The 19,979-nt window shown below is 50.1% G+C and overlaps 5 protein-coding genes across 5 annotated transcripts; 3 read left to right on the forward strand and 2 right to left on the reverse strand.

Moving 5' to 3' along the window:
* Positions 1–184: 184 nt before the first annotated feature.
* EsH8_IV_000348 (uncharacterized protein) lies at positions 185–722 on the forward strand (the record flags this gene model as incomplete). The annotated part of the gene is made up of 2 exons (XM_083265238.1): positions 185–602; positions 679–722. 2 exons carry the CDS (start codon positions 185–187, stop codon positions 720–722), a joined length of 462 nt encoding a protein of 153 aa, XP_083124133.1.
* Positions 723–3,827: 3,105 nt separating this feature from the next.
* On the forward strand, positions 3,828–5,686 carry EsH8_IV_000349 (uncharacterized protein; the record flags this gene model as incomplete). The annotated part of the gene is made up of 3 exons (XM_083265239.1): positions 3,828–4,347; positions 4,399–5,420; positions 5,480–5,686. The coding sequence occupies 3 exons, from the start codon at positions 3,828–3,830 to the stop codon at positions 5,684–5,686; spliced, it is 1,749 nt and encodes a 582-aa protein (XP_083124134.1).
* An 8,434-nt stretch (positions 5,687–14,120) lies between these two features.
* Positions 14,121–15,209, forward strand: EsH8_IV_000350 (uncharacterized protein; the record flags this gene model as incomplete). The annotated part of the gene is made up of 1 exon (XM_083265240.1): positions 14,121–15,209. One exon carries the CDS (start codon positions 14,121–14,123, stop codon positions 15,207–15,209), a length of 1,089 nt encoding a protein of 362 aa, XP_083124135.1.
* Positions 15,210–15,610: 401 nt separating this feature from the next.
* Positions 15,611–17,224, reverse strand: EsH8_IV_000351 (glycosyl hydrolases family 43-domain-containing protein; the record flags this gene model as incomplete). Its single annotated transcript, XM_083265241.1, has 1 exon — positions 15,611–17,224. One exon carries the CDS (start codon positions 17,222–17,224, stop codon positions 15,611–15,613), a length of 1,614 nt encoding a protein of 537 aa, XP_083124136.1.
* Positions 17,225–17,795: 571 nt separating this feature from the next.
* EsH8_IV_000352 (uncharacterized protein) lies at positions 17,796–19,316 on the reverse strand (the record flags this gene model as incomplete). Its single annotated transcript, XM_083265242.1, has 1 exon — positions 17,796–19,316. The coding sequence occupies one exon, from the start codon at positions 19,314–19,316 to the stop codon at positions 17,796–17,798; it is 1,521 nt and encodes a 506-aa protein (XP_083124137.1).
* Positions 19,317–19,979: the final 663 nt, after the last annotated feature.

A 19,979-nucleotide genomic window follows, 5' to 3' on the forward strand; every position in this document is an offset into this window, starting at 1 on the left:
CATTCGACTTTGAGGGAATGATTTCTACTCTCAAACGTAACGCGAAGCGGGGTGATGTTATCATTTTGCAGGCTTGCGCCCATAATCCAACGGGTTGCGACCCCACAAGAGAAGAATGGGCAGAAATTGCCAGACTTTGTGAAGAGCTTGGAGTCATCCCGTTCTTTGATATTGCATAGTCAGTATGGTGGTCACTAGACGACGATATGTCACTGACAAGGTTTTTATTAGCCAAGGGTTTGCATCGGGAAACGACGAGGACGATGCTTGGGCTGTTCGTTACTTTGTCAGTCGAGGGACCATGGAAATCTGTATCGCACAGTCATTCTCCAAGAGCTTCGGCTTGTACGGCCAACGAGTCGGTGCTTTTCATGTTTTATCACATCAATCCGATGTGATTCCAGCCATTCGCTCCAACTTGATCCAACTAGTCCGGTCCGAGTACTCAACACCATCGGCGTGGGGCGCTAGTATTGTTTCCGTCATTCTCAACGACCCAGAGCTCACACACGAATGGCGGCAAGATCTAAGGACAATGAATGACCGCATCAAGAGCATGCGTGAGGCACTGTTCCAGGAACTCGAAAAGCGCGGAACCCCTGGTTCTTGGCAACATATTGTAGATCAGGGAAGTAATTTGCATTTTTTGGATTGTATTAGGTCTAACTTCGAACTTAGATTGGCATGTTCTCCTATACTGGACTATCGGCGTCTCAGGTTGAGAGGCTTAGGGAGCAATATCACATTTACATGTTCTCCACTGGTAGAGCATCAATCTCTGGGCGTAAGGATGAGGCCGTCATATTCTAGGACAAATTACTGACCGTTCTCGCAGTTAACAGCAAAAACGTTTCAAGAGTTGCAGAAGCAATTAATCACGTTGTTCGGGAGGACGGAGGGGTCGGAATTCTCCGGAAATAACCGCGTTATTTGTTGCTCGATGTTTATTCGAAGTGAGCCCCCTTGCTCTAACCGAAGCATTGTCCTGCTAGTTGTTACTGTCAAGATACTGGATACTAGCGACAAATACCCCTATGCTTCTTTTCTGCAACGCTTTGAAAAGTTGTAGGAACTTCGCATATGGGAAATTCCGTCACAAATAACAACTACTGAAGTAGCTGTCCATTAAAACACTGAGGATATCCCGCATGTTAGCATAAATAGTATACGTCAACTTGATTTTATGTTTCTAATATGCTTCAGGATTCCGTACAAGCACAGCACTGATGACCTTTGCCTCTTTGAAGCAACGATAAAGTCTTTTAACTGCAATTAATGGCTAAGCTCAAGATAGCAAGAAATGTCAACAAGTATAACCGTTTAATTGTCTAGGCTTCTCCACGCGATGACGTCTTGTTGTGGGTGTCTCAACCCACAACGGATGTTTTACCAAAAACGTGAATCGTTCTACTGATCTATGTCGGTGCTGAGATCTTTGGTTGGCTAGTTATTGTGCAGCAAACCGAATGTTGAGAGTATGTCTCATTATTCCACATACGGCCTTTTTCCAGTTCTAATGTCGTGGATCGAAAAAGCTTAACTCAAATACGCTTTTTATCTGGCAATGGTATGCATCCTGAGACCATTCTAGATTGAACAACCACAAAAATGAATTCTTGCGGTTGCCGCATTGTTGATGGGTTGGTGCGACGATGCAAGCAAATTTTGCCTTGACTACTACGCTAAATGCCTGGTTCCCTATTTTTCACCGGAGCCTCTAGGACCATCGATACACTGATTGGCTTGGAATCTTCTTGTTGCAAGGGTCAAGGCTACCCAGCTCAAATCGAAAAGCCGTGTGCGAACAGTGCACCGCAATGGCCAGTGCTAGGACCAACTTGGCCTAGCTCAGTGGGTCACAATGGGGAATAACAAGTTGAGTAGTCAGATTCAATGCTTGTGGCTCAATGGGGTGACAAAATCATTGTTTTATTGAAAATAGTCATGGAGACTGCTGAGACGCAGTGTTTGGAGTCTGAACAGGTGATCCGGTCTCTTGGGAGTTATCTCGGATTGACGGCAGACTAATGATGCAAGGACCGGCAGCCAATAAGATAGAGTTTTCTAGCCCATATCTTATCGATGTGACCCAGCATCTTGCTCCATCACAGTTGCGCGGGGGGTTCGAGGGGAAAATGCTTGTGAGGGGAAAAGATGGGTCTTCTGTGGAATGAATGCATGGCTGCCGAGAGAAGCCGAGCAGAGCAGAGTTAAGAATGCAGTGTACTCGTACCCAAGAGCTTGGGTTGATGGGCACCGACGACTTAACAAAATTTAAAATGGTAGCAACGCGCCTGGATAATCTTCAACTCGGATGTCTTCGCCGATATCCTTGCCATGTAATGGGAGATTTTTGTCGAGTTACGTTATTAGGAGACTACTTTTCTGGAGGCTGCAACATTTTCCAAATTTCTCGCCCCCACCCACATGAAGCCCAGGAAAGCCCTGCCGTGAGACCGAGAAATAGGGGGAATGAATCAACGTGGTTGGAAAGTTCGAGGTTCATTTGAAGTCGGCTGGTCAACCCGGTGTACGAGCTTGGAGCCGAATTGCAGACCAGTCGGAAGCATTTTCTGTCGCTTAGCTCGCCGCCTTGGCATCGCACAGTCGGATCGGGTTGGCTTCCTAGCTCCCCTGCCGCCTCTCGGAGCGCCAAGACGGGCAGAGTCTTGTCGTTCATCAGCCAAGACAACGGCGTCGGCTCCGAGCCGGGCCTCTAGATTGCGGAAAATAGGACCGGTCGATCAAGCGGTCAGGGACATTACTGTCGTTTCCAAGGAGAAAATATTAAAAGCACGTGGTGATATGTGTCAGACCATGCTTTTTCACAGTACTCAGTCGCAACGGAATTGGAGCCATTCTGCTTTCTGTGACCAGGGTTTGGGGTTGGAAGATCCAGAATGTTATCACCCAGTTTTCCCGATTCATCTTGCAATAGCAATAGCATGACTTATGTGTGCATGTGCCGCTTCCAGATTTTTCTCGCTTGACGTCAGCCCACCGTGCCGGGTCCCAGAAAGCTTCCCCAATCCAATCCCCAGAAAGAGATTTTAACACGCCAACTCCACGCGGAGACTCCGTATGCTTCCGCGTCGTCACGAGAACGATGCGGGTTCGGACTGTCACCGAGATCCAGAACGCGGCGACGGGGGAATTTTCGGTCAAACCCCCCCCTTCCTGCGGGTCTCGCACAAACGCTATCCTGCGCGGATGTGGAGTTGCGAGTCAGATGGAAATAACTTCGCGGCCTGATCTCCGTAAGCCAGACGACCTGTCCCGCGTCGCCCCATCATCTCACCTGCACGGGCAGTCTGGAGCCCCAAGGGCAATAGAGCTCGCGCCCGCACGCATGCCTCCCCCCTCCCTCCCCAGCCTGCAAGTTCTCCAAGTGCATGTTCCTGGGGTCTCTCCACTGGAGAAGAAGCCTGGAAATGCGGACAGAATCGCTCCTACTTCGGCCGTTTCGTCCCCAACTACTCCACCCCAACGCCATACAGAAATTTCGGATGACGGTATTGGTGTCGAATTTAGACAAACAAGTGTTGAAAGTCGGGCGAGGAATCCACAATGAATCAATGCGGTCTCCGGGTTGGACAGTCGTCTGTTGGATGATGATCAGGTGGTTGTGATCAGCGAGGAGGTTAAAAGCCAAGTTAGCCCCAATATCTGTCGAGGTTTGGCTTTCTTGGCAGGTCTCTTTTCATTACGGACGATTAGAGCCGCATTTCTCCGGAGCTTAGCACCAGCCTTAAGCATTTCCGTGGTTTCTCCTTTTGGCTATTCTTTTAACGAGGTCTTGGTTCGCGGCCGCGCGGAACTCCTATACCATGCACGGAGTGGCACTCGCCCCGAAGATTTCGGGCAAACACAACCCAGATGGCCAGAATGAGGCTCACGTTGAGAACCTTGCTAATGCCTTGCCGGGTCTGAACGAAAAGGATGCTGTCGCTGTCGCCCAGGCTGGTGCCTGGGAGATTGACGCCTTCATCGATGGCATGGAGCGCGAGCTCGAGGCCGCTGGTGGATTGAAGAAGGGCTTCTTCCAGTTGGAGTTCACCAACACCAAGTATTTCACTTGGCTTATCGTCGCCTTCGCTTCAATGGGTGGCCTCCTTTCCGGCCTGGACCAGTCTCTCATCTCCGGCGCCAACCTTTTCCTGCCCAAGGATCTTGGCCTCACCACTCGTCAGAACAGCTTGGTCAACTCAGCCATGCCCCTCGGCGCCGTTGGCGGTGCGATTATCCTCAGTCCTTGTAACGAATACCTTGGTAGAAAAATGTCCATCATTATTTCTTGCATACTTTACACTATTGGCGGTGCTCTTTGCGCCGGCGCCATGGACTTCGGTGTGTACCTTCACCCCAGTATCAACCTTGCGCATTACTGACTCTGGTTAGGCATGATCGTCTCTGCCCGCGTAATTCTTGGTATGGGCGTCGGTCTCGAGGGTGGTACCGTCCCTGTCTACGTAGCCGAGACCGCCGAGCGCAGAATCCGTGGCAATGTCGTCTCTCTCTACCAGCTTAACATCGCCCTCGGCGAGGTTCTCGGTTATGCCATTGCCGCCATGTTCCTTCACGTGCCGGGTAACTGGCGCTGGATCCTTGGCTCCTCCCTACTCTTCTCCACCATCATGTTCGCCGGCATGCTCTTCCTGCCGGAGAGTCCCCGATACCTGATGCACAAGGGCCGTACGCTCGAAGCTTACAAGGTCTGGAAGCGCATCCGTGGCATCTCGACTCCCGAGGCCAAGGAGGAGTTCTTCGTCATGAAGGTCTCCGTCCTGGATGAGAAGCAGGTTGTTGCCGAGGGTGCCAAGAACAAGCGCTTCCCCTGGATGGATTTCTTCACCGTCCCCCGTGCCCGCCGCGCCTTGATCTACGCCAACATCATGATTCTTCTTGGCCAGCTTACGGGTGTCAACGCTATTATGTACTACATGTCGATTCTGATGCAGCAGATTGGCTTCAACGACGAAAAGGCCACTTACATGTCCCTTGTCGGTGGCGGCTCTCTGCTCATCGGTACCATCCCTGCTTGCTTCTACATGGAGAAGTTTGGTCGTCGCTTCTGGGCCAACGCTATGTTGCCGGGTTTCTTCTTCGGTCTCATCATCATTGGTGTCAGCTACCAGATTCCCACTGAGTCCAACACCACCGGTGCAGTCGCTTGCTACCTCGTTGGTCTGGCCCTGTACATGGGCTTCTTCGGTTGCTACGCCTGCCTCACTTGGGTCGTCCCCTCTGAGGTCTACCCTACCTATCTCCGATCTTACGGCATGACCACCTCGTCCGGTCTGCTGTTCCTGTCTTCCTTCGTCGTCACCTACAACTTCTCAGCCATGCAGGATGCCATGACCCGAACGGGACTGACTCTCGGTTTCTATGGCGGTATTGCCGTCCTTGGTTGGTTCTATCAAGTAAGCCCCACCTCTCGAGTACCATCCTGGACCTGAAATGATGCTAACAAGTTCTAAAGGTGCTCTTCATGCCCGAAACTAAAGACAAGACTCTCGAGGAAATTGATCTGCTCTTTGAGAGACCAACCCGTGAAATTGTCGCCGAGAACGTCAAGAATACCGTTCAGAGTTGCGGCAACTTTTTTATGGGACGCTGGGGAAGCAGTGCTCAGCCTACCCGAGAGCTTGATATTGATGAGAAGAATGATAAGGACATTAAGGTCTAAACTAGCATATAGATCTGGTGGTGGCGTTAAGGCCGCGAGATAATTGAAGCGTCGTTACTTTTATATCTTTCGTTAAAGCGTCTGTAAACATGGTTCTGTAAACACGGGACACGAGACGCTGACTAGCACCTGTCCCACCAAAAGAGGCCTGGTCACGACAGAAATTAGACTGCTGTCTTCAAACATTACAATAGCTGATAATTATTGTTTAAGGTTGCCTCTCGACAGTAACGGAAAAGACGTTCTCTTTTGGCTGTTTTAAACTAGCCCTGCACTTCACATTACCGTTTTCATGCAGGAAACAAAAAGAAAGGTCCTCGAGGAAATCCGCCCGCACCCTTCTCAATTCGCCGGGTTGAAAATCGACTCAACCACAAGCAGGTACTATCGTGGCGATCTCCGTTTGCAATGAACATACTTGGCAACGACGATTAGATAACAACTTGCACATTGCACTACAATAAACACCCTAATTTCGTGAAAGACGTACCTCATACATTCTGTGAGTAGTTGGAGTATAAAAAAAATGGCGCTGGGCGAGAATAATCATCAGGCACAATAGTTACACAGACAATGACAGGTAGTGCTTGCTCACCAATGGTCGTCTCGTTAGACGGAATGACTTGGCCTATCATGTCACAAAAACCTGCAGCCTTGTAAGACTTAACTGCAAACAGCTTTTTATATATATATTCTAACATTACTTGGTATTTGGCTTAGATGTTTTACCAGGACATAACACTGAGGTCGAATTATCTCGACATTAACAGTATGGTGACAAAGCTACAGCTGCTACCCGGCCCTGGTAAACAAAATAAACAATTCTGTATATTTGTCGGCTGAACTGTTTCTTTTTCTTTTAAGGCTTTGCATCGCATCAAACTTTCCTATAATTCAAACGGTATATTCCACGATATGAGCAGTAGCAAGACGTAGATGATTGTTGCCCATAATTTTCACTTATGTCGAGTATGTATTTCTTTTGAGACGCCGTTACGCTTAATTACTTGACCTATCACAATCTGCAGCACTAAAGGTTTTCCGAGTCTTGCGGGTTCTTGGCTGGAAGCTAGTTATAGGTTGTTTTTGCCATCACAGGCCCTCTTAGTCTAAATCTACTTACATCTCTCAAGTCCCTGTTGTCGTCCCAATGCCGTAATTCCCTCCTCTATGTTCTAGATACACTCATTGGATCAGTAATACGGTAGTATTGATCAGCGGGTTCAGTGTTGCACATATATAGAGTATTTGATTGCGTTTTCCCTAATGATTATCCTATGTTGAGGTCACCCCAACGAACATAATAAGTAGTCATAGAATGATCCTTCCACCTGGTCCCTCGATTCTGAAAAGATTCCGCGACGAACTGGCCCTACCAGAAAATGATCAATAGGGCAAGCCAACCCAGAGGCTTTTACATATAATACACCACCGCATTGTTGAACTCTAGCAAAATTCCCTTTTCGAGTTTATTCTTCTTCATATTCATTCATGATACCAAATAATAACGACGGATTGAAAGACAGTCTTTATTAGAATGTGTTCATCCATGTAACAAAGAAAACGGCCTTTGCTGTAAGGGGGCTCGTTGTATATCGTTTATGATCATTCTTCGTGTTGCTTATCTCTTCTGTCCCTAACCTTCATGCATGAGTAGATTGCCTTTTGTCATGTTCAATTGTCCGAGTTGGTCTTGGAGGGGATAACCCAACACCATCAATCAGGATTGGTCTACCATGACGGTTGCCAACCCATTCCCAGGGTGTCGCAGGCGGCGATGAAAGCCTAAACGGTGGGCCTGGGTACGCAACCTCGTCATCGAAGTCGAGAGACGTGGGAGATCCGCTGTCATGGCGGAGCGGTACCTCACCGCTGCTAACCCTTCTCATTTCTGCAACCGTTGATGGCCGCAATATAGTGCTCTGCTCTTTCCGAGTTGCCTTCCCCCGGCTTGTCCATGTTCTTGCTTCGTAGGATAGCTGGAACTCTATCGTCTTCATTATACCCCAAGGCGGAGGGTCGCATGGTACTTCACCGGCCGAGACCGTTGATCTGGTAATGGTGGGATCGAGGGTGGGGTCTGACCCGGAACTTGGTCCACGTCTTAACGGAAATGCCCACGACGCCCGACTCCGATGTAAGGGGGGCCGAGACTGCGAGGTAGGCCCCGAGATACGAGATTCAAATGTGAAGTCGTCAAATCGTAATCGTAGTGGAGTGTTCGATGACTCTTCGTTTCGGAACTCGTGAGTCCTGGGGAAATTGCTTGGCATCGACATCGTATCTATAATTGTTTGAAGTGGTCTCGGCCGCCAGAGCCCCCTTTCATACCCGTTTTTATGCCCCTTTCCAAACAGATGTCTAAAAATGGGACACAGTGCTGGTGCACAGGCTGCGGTTATACCTATTCCAGGCTCGACGTTGCTCCAAATGGCTAAGTAGGCGGTATCACCTGCTGCAAGTCAATTCGAACGCCCGATGTATAATGAACCAAGAGGCGCAGGCTGTTTAACGTACGAAGAAAGTTTTTTTCGCTGAGAAGGCCCGGTATGGTAACTGCTCGAATAATGGTGGCAATGCTTGCGCTAAAAAAAAAAAAAAACAGTTCGAGTCAGCAAGTTCTGATCAAATGTGACTTCTAGACGGTGTGGTATTGCACCAACATACATTGAGGCGAAACTCAGTAGGACAGCAACTGATAGTTTCGTCTTCATTCGCATTTCAAGCGACCAAACAATGAAAAGCGGCAAAGTGCCAAAGGTCCAGTCCGCAATGCAGTTCAGTATTGTCGCTGTGTAGGTGCTACCCAGGACAATACTATTTTCCACGCAACGGCCTTGCGTCCGGGGCCCCTCTTCCCAGAATATATGAACGGGCTTGCACTGAAATATGATAAGGGTCAGGTACATTAAACCGAACAGGATTGTCGTGAAAAGGAGAAAGCGTAGGATCCAAATGTGCGTCGGGACAATAGCAATGCTGAGAAGGAGGATGCCGACACAGATTTTCAATAGGATTGTCGTTACTAGGTAAAGAACTTCGCCGACGAAGAAAAGCTGATTAATTGCGGTTAGTATCCCAGCCGCAAATGCGATGCTTCGGTCGATTGAAGCCATGACCCTTACGTACCTGGAGAGCTATCCTTCTACCCTCAGTCGATATCTCCGTGGCATCGCTTCCCGTGCCGTGTAGAACACCGATAATCTCAGTGACCAGGTACGCTGTGAACACGGCCTGCAGCAAGCATATAAGCTTGTCATCGAAGGTAAAGACGCGAGAGAGGAAGATCTTCGAGTAAATGCGCAGAGGAACTGCAACCCAGGTTATGCACAAGAAGAAGATGGCGACCACGAGGATGCGACGAGGTCGGTTCGGGTCAACGTCAACCTCGATCATACCGCGACGATGCTATCAAATGAGGTCAGCACGGTTTCTGAATTGGCGACGTTGAAGCGGGGTAGAAACCAACCCAAGAAGTCGATGTAATGTCCAGTGCAAAGTCATTCTTCTCTGATGGAACGTGATCCGAGGGAACGGTTCCCTCCTGAGACTAGGTCATGCAGGGTTTGAATGCGATCATGCTGCAGTGCTGCACGCGGGAGCCTAGTGTAACTTAAAGAGAGACAAAAGAATATTGGCAATTGACACTCGGCTGCTCAAGCTCAAGATCGGCACCAGCTTCGACTCTCGCGGACGGAGCTTTGACATCAGGAAGGTTGGGCAAGATGAGATTAATACCATCAGCGGTGCAGTACGCCAGGACAAGGTGTCCCATGAAACGAGAGCTTATAATCTTGAACTGTCAATTTAGCTATGCACACATGAGAAAGGGGATAATGGGCAAGCCTTCAAGCCTAAGCATTGTGGCATTTTAGAGATACGATGAATCGTCCGGAGAAGCCTATGGTGCCTGTCCAAGCCGTCCTAACTGTGGCTTTGTAGCTGGTCCAATCATTGTCTGAGTCAGTCGTTTTGGGCTAAAGTTGTTGGTGCTTAAGGTTTGTCCATCTCTATGCAAACGGATTAGCAGACATGAACGATTGCGGCAAGGGCACCGTGCACTGGAGGCTCCCCGAGGGAATCTGGTCTAGGCATGATGGGCTTTGCATCCAGGCAGGCGGGTGACAACACAGTTCGAATTTTTAAGCCTGGTTTTAGATAGGGAATGCCTAGACTGAGCCATGTTTATCCAAGGCTAAAATGTATAACTTTCCATGGTTTTGGCGCGAGAACCCCTATGGTCGCTGCAATCCTCTGGAAAAGCGTCAGGCGTGGGAGGCATGGGGTGATTGATCGCAGCGCTCATGCTCTGAGACATTGGCCTGTCAGTTTCCCAGCTGAATGAAGTTGGCTTGGGATCTGATTCTAGTGTTTTAGATATGAAAATGACGGAAAGGGCAATAATCATGACTTGTCCCCGTTGTCGGAAAGTCTGGACCTTTTCCGTCGCGCATGGCTTACCGTCCATGGCCCTAACATCAATCCTGTCACGGAACTGGAGTTTGCTGCTCGGGCCGGCCACCCATGAAGACGGGCCTATCGCAAAAGTTGCCTGCCGACGAGATTCATAGTGCACTACTAGTTTGTGTGGAATGAACCAGAAATAGTTCAGCGCGATATATGCCAGGTCTAGCACGAGACACCTCGCGAGCCGTGCCAACTGATGCAGCCTCATCCGCCGGATTCATGCCTCGCTCTGTTAATAGTTCCAAAGCCCCCCACGCCGGGCCGGGGATGATCATCCAGGTGCCCAATGTCCACGTCACCAATCGCCAGTCGCAGGCCATAAGATACACATAGAGGCTCCTCGAATATCTCCTTGCAGGTCGGCGGATTGGTGGTTCCATTTCAAATGACGAAACAACTGCAAAAGTAATGTCTATAAGCGGGCAAAGAGAGATGTTGAAGCTATCAAATGCCATGAAGATATTATTGGCGCTGTTCGACAGTGACAAAATGTACGTAGCGAGGACAAGCATGATGCTTAGATAGCAATCATGATTGCATGCCGTCGTCGCGAGAACAGCGCACAGATTAATTCCGACAACCACGCAGTTAAGTGCGCAAACATACTGTACTATTAGCCATTAAAGATAGTGACAACAGTCACTCCTGCCCGGCCCGTATTTCCAAGATGTTTTCGTTTCTGAGGACGGTCAGAAACAGAGAAGTTGCCACTGAAGTTCTCTGTCGTCTAGATAAAGGGTTACCGCTCAAGCACGACTATGGTGAGAACCTAAATTAATCCCGTATCTATTACGAACGCAGCGGCTAGAAGTATCTGGGCATTCATGGGTGCCTTGCTAGCGCATGAGGATCAATGTGGACCACACAACACTGTACGATTAGGTAAGCTGACCAGCTAGGTATTGCAGTGTAAGTGGTTGTGGGCACAGCGCTTCCGACAGTGCTGGTAATGGGTAATTACAGTGACCTGCCTACGGAACACCTGAACTTCCGAACCAGATATGCTCACGAAGGTCGCCGAAAAATATATCTGTACACTGTACGCAGGGGGGCCTGGATGACCGGAAATATGTGGCCGCTGCCTTCGCAGATCTCTGTATGTTAAAATCTACTAGCGCATGGAATAGAAAGTCAGTGGATACTGCGAGTTTCGTTTTGCCTACTTTTGGCCTTGCTACACAACCTAGACATCAATCTTGCAGTTAGAACAACGAGCGTTTTCTCGCCCGTTCCCGAATGATTGTATATAGATCTTCAATGTGATATGGTCTGTAGCGTTGCCAAAACGCGCTCATCGTCGCCACAAGCCCCGTTGTAACAACCATATGCTCCGGGTCTCTGGTTTGCCATGCGCACACAGGGCGCTGCCCTCAAGGAGAGGCCCTGGTCTCCGTTGCAAACACGGCCCTTCGCACCAGCCTGCACAAACCAGGGGACCTGGATTGGGCGTTCATGACGGGGATCACAGTTAATGCATTATAATCCGCATGTGGGGTTTCCCAAGTTAGGCCACCAGATACACGCGGGACGCCAGGAAGCCAAGTCATGGTTGAGCTTGTCATGGGGCATCTAAGAAACAAAATCATCGCTTATTTGGACTCACCTGCAAACAGGGCCTATATTAATAGCCGTTTTATTTTATTAAAGCTCCGTAGCCGAGGAGACTGTACCGATTTTGACTGATTGTAGCCGTTGAGAGTTCATCCTGACTAATATGGAACACTTTACTGAAAGAATTTAGAAATTTGGCAATATATTTACCAACTCTATTTTATTACCACATCAGGATCATCATGATATATAGTCAACAAGTCTTGTTAGTTGAACGACAATCTAAACCACACTCACCTTTCCCTTCAATTCACATTCATTCGTTTTTCATATTTTCAACACCTACAATGCTTCGATCTTCAATTACCGTCGCCATTCTGGCCCTTGCTAGTGTTCCTGGTGCCCTTGCCGGATGGAACGGGCGTGCAACTACTCCTTCATCAAAATGCTACGAGACCGAGCTCAAAGGATGCGCATCCGGGCGTTGTCTAAATGGGTAAGGAGCTTCAAAAGTTTTCCTTGATAGTGGTTCTTTTAGCTGACAGAGTTTCTCTCCAGTAACTGCGTCCGAAGTTGTGCTGCTGGCGAGGAGCAGGGTTGCCCGCAGCTTTGCAAGTCACTCGGCGGCCAGGACGGTTGGTGTGCGGCAAAGTAAGTCCATTAACAACCTCCCAGCCATATTCATTCACGAATGTTGACCTTTCGATAGCACGTCTGGTGCTTGCTGGTGCACTCGTGACAACACTGTCAGTTTCATCCCTGGCAGTCGTCCCGTGGACAAGAGGGAGGAGGTCAAGACTTTCCGGGCGATGCAAGCATAGAGTATTATGTGTATACAGCAGGTTACCAAATGCAGACCCTCAGACCCAAACATCGACTTGAGCAGTTCCGGTGTGACACTGCAACCTACCCGGCGCCGAAGCTACAACTTGGACATATCTTACATTTCGACAACCTTACTACATAAACTGACTGATTTTCTTGTCTGATTTGCTGTATCCTCGAGAACGAATCGATCATGGAAATGAAGGCTATCACTATATCAGCATTATCTTGACCTTTTTTTTTTTCGGGTGCCCGTCATTGTCGTATGCCTAATCATTAAAGAAAATAGGCTATTTTGGTCTTCTTCGCAATGATACAAATACTTCGCGACCTACTGGCCATTCTTAAAACCTAAGAAAGTGTATAGTCCTTAGTAAATAATACTACCGTCTAACACCTGTTTTTTTGCGTGCACATCCATGCGTTTAGTGCCTTTCCAAATATGGAACCAATGATACCTACAGTTGAGTGTCTCAAGATCGTTCATTGTGCCCATGGATTTTGTAAACGGGAAACCCGTAATGCTAACATACTATGAAGCGTTAAAATAAACCTACTTTGACTCTACAACGAGCTTCCATCTGTGTTCATTTTGTGTCTGTTATTTGGAGTCCATCAATCCATCAATCCCACCGTTCTTTGGAACTAACAGCTAATGATGTTGGTGAACTTGATAATTCAATCTTGCTACACATGCCCTATGTGCATCACTTAGGTAGGTTGATGCCATCAGCATCTCGATCACGGAGACAAGTCGGGTTTGTAGTCCACTTGGTGGAACTCGGTGGGGTTGAATCCGCTATTCTAGTTTGTCTTGAAGATGCAGAAAAGTCAACACACCAATCATTGATCTGTGCTCTCAATATGATGGGAATGCAATGAGTTCAAGGTTGCATCATTGGCAGTTCAAAAAGGGGGAAAATTAAGCATTATTATTGACTAAGCACGTGGGTAACAGGGACCGGCCGTGTACTTTAACATGTCATCTTTGCCTCACTGACCTCATGATTGTTCTTTAAGCTTATGCTTTGAGCCTGTGCTTCGAACTGCTGTTTTGAACCTAAATAGCGATTCTTTTTGGGAATTGCTCTTTCAGAAACGTTGATTTTTGAAGTTTATTCAAAAAGGGCAATTCTATCAATCGGCGTAGGTCGAAGCACCCGACGCTGTCTAATGCCTAGTGGTGCTAATCCGATGGAGCTTAATCTAGAACCCAACAATCGCCTCCGAGCCACAAAAAGTCCACATCGTTTCTGATAAATCCGCTTTTATGACAGTATGAAGATGTAAGGTCCATCAAACCACCTGCATTGACGTAACAAACATTGAATGCTCTGACGCCAACATTGCATGTAACACCGCAGCTGAGCACTGGATGACGCTGGGAAAAGATAGAGAGCCAGAGCAGACTGGCCACTCGTTGAGCATATAAATTCAATACAAAGGCATCTAGCCGAAAGGGTTCTCGTTCACAAGTAAACATCCGTCAGAGCTGTACTACGATCGAACTCGACCACTTCGAATTTAATTGAAACTTGCTCGCATTGCATAAATCCGTCCCATTATACAACTTTATCGTCATCGACTCAAAATGGTGGACCAGATCCCCCAGCAGATGCGCGCTGCAGCCATCAAAGACTTCAACAAAGGCTACGAAGTCAAAGACATCAAGGTTCCCGCGGACCTTGGACCAAACGATGTCCTCGTCAAGATCGCCGCCGCAGGATACTGCCACACCGATCTCCAAGTACAAGAAGGCGTATACGAATCCGCAGGCGCCAAGCCAGGCCTCGTTGGTTCCCACGAACCCGCCGGCACGATCGTGAAGCTGGGATCTGAGGCAGGCAAGCAGGGGCTTAAAGTCGGCGACCGTGTAGGCTCCATCAATACCTACGGCTGCTGCGGAAAGTGCAATTCCTGTAACCAAGGAAAGCAAGTGTGCGACAACCTCACAGGCATGCTGGGTCTCACCGTCAACGGCGGCTTCGCGGAATATATGAAGGCCGATGCGCGAGTAGTAGCCAAGATTCCTGAGTCGATTCCTTGGGCTGAAGCGGCACCTCTGTTCTGCGCTGGTGCTACTATCTACGGCGCTTTGTGTGCCGCAAAGCCAGAAAAGGACCAATGGCTCGCAATTATTGGGATCGGCGGATTGGGACACCTGGGAGTTCAATACGCCAAGTCATTAGGCTATAAAGTCATTGCGATCGACAACCGACAAGAGGGACTGGACTTGGCTAATGATGTCCCTTCGCATCTCAAGCCTGACCGCACATACCTCTTCGACACCGAAGTCTCTCAACAAAAGGCAATTGAAGAGCTTCAGTCCTCGTTCTACGATACCAACCCTGGCGTCGACCGTATCATCATCGACACCGAGGCACGACCACTTGTCAGAATTGGACAGCAGTTCCTGCGAAAGGGGGGCGTTCTCGTCGATGTGGGCCTTCCGGCTGATGGACCATTCGAGGTCGATTCATTCGCACTGAATTTTAAAGAGCAGACTGTTCGAGGTGCGCTGATTTGCACACCCGAACGCAGTAGGGAAATGCTTGAGCTACATGCCAAGAACGGTTGCAAGACGCACATCGAGAAGACATATAGCGTTGATCAAGCCAACGAAATGGCCGAGCATTATTTGTCAAAGCAGCTACAGGGCCGTCTGTGTATGGTCTTCTAAGAATATTATGAGAAATAACTCATTAAGATGTAAACATACAGGTTGTACATTAGGATTAGTTGATATGGATGACGAAATGATGAAGACAAAAGTGCATGGACGCACAACACGATATACCGAGTCCAATTCCCCAAGTTCTTTTTTTCTTTCGCATCTATGATTTAGATAACACAAGGGGTTCTTTTCAGCTGTGTTTCCAACTTTGAATATGGTGAGAAAACGTGTCTTCAACTCTACTCTGCCTGGTTCATACACAATGCTTTCGTGGCTGTAAGAGGCCAAGTTTACATTTTCAACTTTTTGGCTATTTGGCTATTTGACATTGCCAATATATTGCAAAATTTCAGACCTTAAATACAGCGTGATCCAGATACCTCTCGCAGCGCCACCGTGGGGTATTGCTAAATCTCATAACGATCAGTCTCGTCATGCACAGGACGATAAATGAAATAATCAAATGTAGCAGTCCTCGCTGTTCCATTCAGATCAGAAGCAGCCACACCAACAAAAGCACCAGTGAAGCTGCCGTGTGCCTGATGCCCGCCGCACTCGTCGGACAAGATGGACGCATCGTACGCGGGGCCAACCGCCTTCAACTCCTCTCCATCAAGAGCATAGTAAAATTGGAGCTTCGCCCCGCGGATCTTAAGCGCCAGCTTCACCTTGCCAGACTCGGGTAGCGAAACAGGCTCCGCAAAAGGAGTAGCGAGCTCCCCGTCAGGCCAAGACGCCTCGGAGCTCTGGATCAGCAGCTCCCGCTTGCCGTCGTCGTCGGCTGTGACGGTTAAGTAGAAAAAGTTGTAACGGCAATAATACGCCGTCAGCCCCGCGTACTCTCGCTCGTCTGTCGGTGAAAAATCAATGGTGGTCTCGGCGTCATAGGAAAAGTGCGTCTGGCGACGGGCAACCAGCGCCTGCTCGAACCAAGACCCAACGGATTCTCTCCCGATGAGAGTGAGCTTTCCGCCCTCAGTGGAAAATATGCGCTCGGGTTCCGGCGTCCGCAACCACTGGAAGTCCTTGTGCAATCCATTCTCGAATGTGTACCGTTGCTCCGCCCAATATGCCGTGTCATCTCTCGTTCCCGGAACTTCAACATGTAATGATGGAACAGGGCCGTTCTTGACGTAAAGCCAGTCATCGTCGCCCCAATACGCCTCTTGCAGCGCTGTCTCGCGGCCCAGGACACATCGTCGGTTCTGCGTCGTAGGGCGGCCCGTCAGATGAACCATGTATGTCTTGCCGTCAGGCGTATCCACGACATCTCCATGTCCGGCCCGCTGTAGTGCTGCAAAGGGCGCGTCTTTAGAAGTGATAACGTATTTTTGCGGGTGAAGTTCATATGGACCCCAGATATCGCGCGAGCGAGCGAGGGTGCACGCATGTTCATACGCAGTTCCTCCCTCGGCAGTCAGGAGGTAGTACCACCCGTTGCGCTTGTATAGATGCGGGCCCTCGACCAGAGCCAAGTCAGTTCCTCTGAAGATGTTTTTCTTTGGGCCGACAAGCTTTCCAGCCTTAGGGTCAAACTCTTGAAGCACGATGCCAGTGAAAGCATGGAAACGGCGGCGGTGGTCCCACATCATGTTGACGAACCACTTCCGGCCGTCATCGTCGTGGAAAAGCGAGGGGTCGAAGCCGGAGGAGTTGATATAAAACGGGTCGGACCAGGGGCCTTCGATAGACGGTGCGCTGACGATGTAGTTGTGGGTGTCCTTGAAAGAACCGTCTTTGCGCTTCACGTCTGTGTAAACGAGCCAAAACTTTTCACCGTCGTGCGTGAGGCAGGGGGCCCAGACACCACAGCTGTCCGGGTCGCCGCGCATATCAAGCTGGCTCTTGCGGTTGAGGGGCCTGGTGACGAGCTCCCAATTTGCCAGGTCCTTGGAGTGATGAATCTGTACGCCAGGGAACCATTCGAATGTCGATGTTGCGATATAGTAGTCATCTCCGACCCTCAAGATGGAGGGGTCCGGGTTGAACCCAGGAAGAATGGGATTCCGGACAAGAGGCATTGTGAATATCGTCAACGTGGATGTGTCAGTGAAAAGCCCAGGAACGGGAGGCAATACACACTCGAGGCAGGGACAGTAGATTCAATATTTATGACCGTCTCGTTGTTCTGGCTGAGTTGATTGAGGTGGTTGATCCCCACGCCTCCACAAGTTGGATTTAGCCGGCTGATAGTGATTCGCGAGAATGTCGCCCGAAGACCTCCACTTGGTGTTACTATGGTATGGACGTTGAGATTACCCCGCATGGAATGAGGGGGGGAAGTTGGAGAAGGCTATGTTTGACCCCACACGTAATTAGCACGGCAAAAATGCATGCCACCGAGGGGGACCCTGAACGGGCGGGCATTTTGTAAAACTGGTTTCACCAAGTTTACAAACATGAACAAGCCCTCAAAACCATGTTTCAATTGTCACATTTTCAAACCCAAGGGTCACTCGGAAGACTTAGGACCACATTGAAAGATAAACATTTTTTTTCTTTTTGATAGCCACAATCTCAGGTATAATCCTCAGTTTTCTATCTACTTTTCGTATATCTTATGATCTCCCGACGACACACTCCTATGCGCGCTTAAGGAAGGGGGATGGCCTGCTTGTGGTTGGAGAAAACGCCCTCGGGGTCAACAGCGGCCTTGATCTGCTTGAGGCGCTCAAAGTTGGCGCCGTACAGACGGGAGCTCCATTCCTCCTCGGTGAGCTCAGTGTCGGCGTAGTTGACGAAACCACGGAGGGGGGCGCCGCCAGCAACAAGAGCGTTCTCGAAGGGCTTGATGAGGCTCTTCATGTAAGCCGTGCCGTCAGCGGGGTAGCTGTTGACATCGACCGAGTTGGCCTCCCAGCGGATCAGCCACAAGTTCTTGCCGTGGGCGTAGCTGGTGTCGGCGTCGTCGATGTCGCGCGAGACACCGCCCCAGAGGTCGAGGAAGCCGGACTTGCGGAGGTCGGTGCGGTTAAAGGCCAGGGTGGTGCTCTCGTAGAGGATCTTGGCCTGCTCGACAGTGAGAGGGTTGTCAGTGGTGACGGTAAGGGCCTGAGTGTAGAAAGAGCGTCCGCCGAGGGTTCCACCGTTGGGCTGGTTCATGCCGGCACCGGCGACGGCGACCTCCATGTCCCAGAAAGGAAGCTCGGTCTTCTGGAGGACAGTGGCGTTAGGGGTAATGGCATCCAGCGATGCGATGAGGGGCGCAATGATGGTATCGAACTCGGCGGGGTTGCCGTAGAAGTAGCCAGTGCCGGTGTAAGGCGGGCCGCTCAAAGTCCAGCGAAGGGCAAGCTCATCAGGGCATTCACTGCTGACGGAGAAGTCCTGGACAGCAACGAGAGCCTTGGCGGCGGCCTCAGAGTTGAGGTTACCCGCGGCGATGGTAAAGTTGATGGCCTTCTCGAAAAGAGGCTTGTGGGTGTTGGTGGTCACGGAGAGGAGGATACCGAAGGAGGCACCAGCTCCCTGGGCGGCCCAGAAGAGGTCGGAGCCCTTGCCGGCGTTGACAATGGTACCGTTGTACAGCATGTACTCGACGGACTCAAGGTTGTCCATGGGAGTGCCAAGGTGACGAGACGAGCTGCCGTAACCGCCACCGATGCTGGAGCCGGCAAGACCGACGTGAGCACCACGGACGTGGGGGAAGTGGCGGCCGTGGTTGTCCCAGAGGTACTTGAGGACGGGGCCGACGTGAGAGCCGCCACCGTAGGTGAGGCGGTTGGTGGCCGTGTCAAAGGTCACCGAGTTGAAGGCAGCCATGCTGATCACAAGACTGCCAGGGTTTCCGAAGCCGTAGGCCTGGAAGGAGTGGGCAGCGCCGAGGGCGGAAGCCGAGGTGGAGGCATTCCGAGCGCAGTCCAGGGAGAGAGCGACTTGGTCGTTGTTCTCCGGGAAGGAGATGGCGGCCGGGTCGACCTTGATGCGCTTCTGGAAACCAGTAGTCTCAGCGGCCCAGGTGGCGTCAGTGCTGATGACGTTGCGGACGCCAGCAGTGGTCAGGCAGGACTGCAGCGCAGCGGCCTTGTTCTCGGCCTGGGCGCTGACAAGAGCGGGAGAAAGGCAAAGGAGTGAAGCGACGGCAAAGCGTCTGAAAGAGAGTGTAGAATCCATGGCTGTGGTATATACAGAGCAGTACAGCCCGGTAGTAAGAAACGAATGTAAGGATCAAAAAGTGGCCAGAAGAGGTGAACTGTGAGGCTAGAAGCAACAATAAGTACCGTGATAACCAAGGGGTTCATCTTATACTTGATGGAGAATATATGGGACGGCCCATCAATGGCCCATCAATAGCCCACCCAGTAAGCCGCTTTTCGGTCTCGGCTCTCCGGTTGACTTACCCTCGATTTCCGTCTCATGTCAAGAGATCCTCCTTGCATGCTTGCTATCCATCTTGGCGGCTCCCCTCTCCCCCTGGCTATGGACGCCAGGGAAAGGGTTAGATCAGGCTGTTTTAATCATATCAATCAACCTGTTTCTTGATCCAGCCTTGGCGCTGACCTGCTCAGCCTCTGACCTACTCAATCCGTAAAACCTTGTCCGGGCGATTCGCCTTATGAAGCAGGCAGACCCCTGCTTGGATCCATCTGCCCCGGAGGCCGTCAGTCTGGAACCGGACACCGTCCCCCTATTCGGCACTACCGACTATCCCGGCGCCCGTTTTTTAAGGTTTTATCATTGTGGCGCGAAAAGGCGCAAGAGCCAGAAGAGAGGAAAAGTACGCGGGAAAATTAGCTGTGCAGCACTCAAGCAGTGTGTTGGCCCCCACTCCGCAGA

The sequence above is a fragment of the Colletotrichum jinshuiense genome, chromosome 4 (assembly GCF_051148585.1).
Source record: "Colletotrichum jinshuiense chromosome 4, complete sequence".
In the NCBI taxonomy this organism is placed as follows: Eukaryota; Fungi; Ascomycota; class Sordariomycetes; order Glomerellales; family Glomerellaceae; genus Colletotrichum; species Colletotrichum jinshuiense.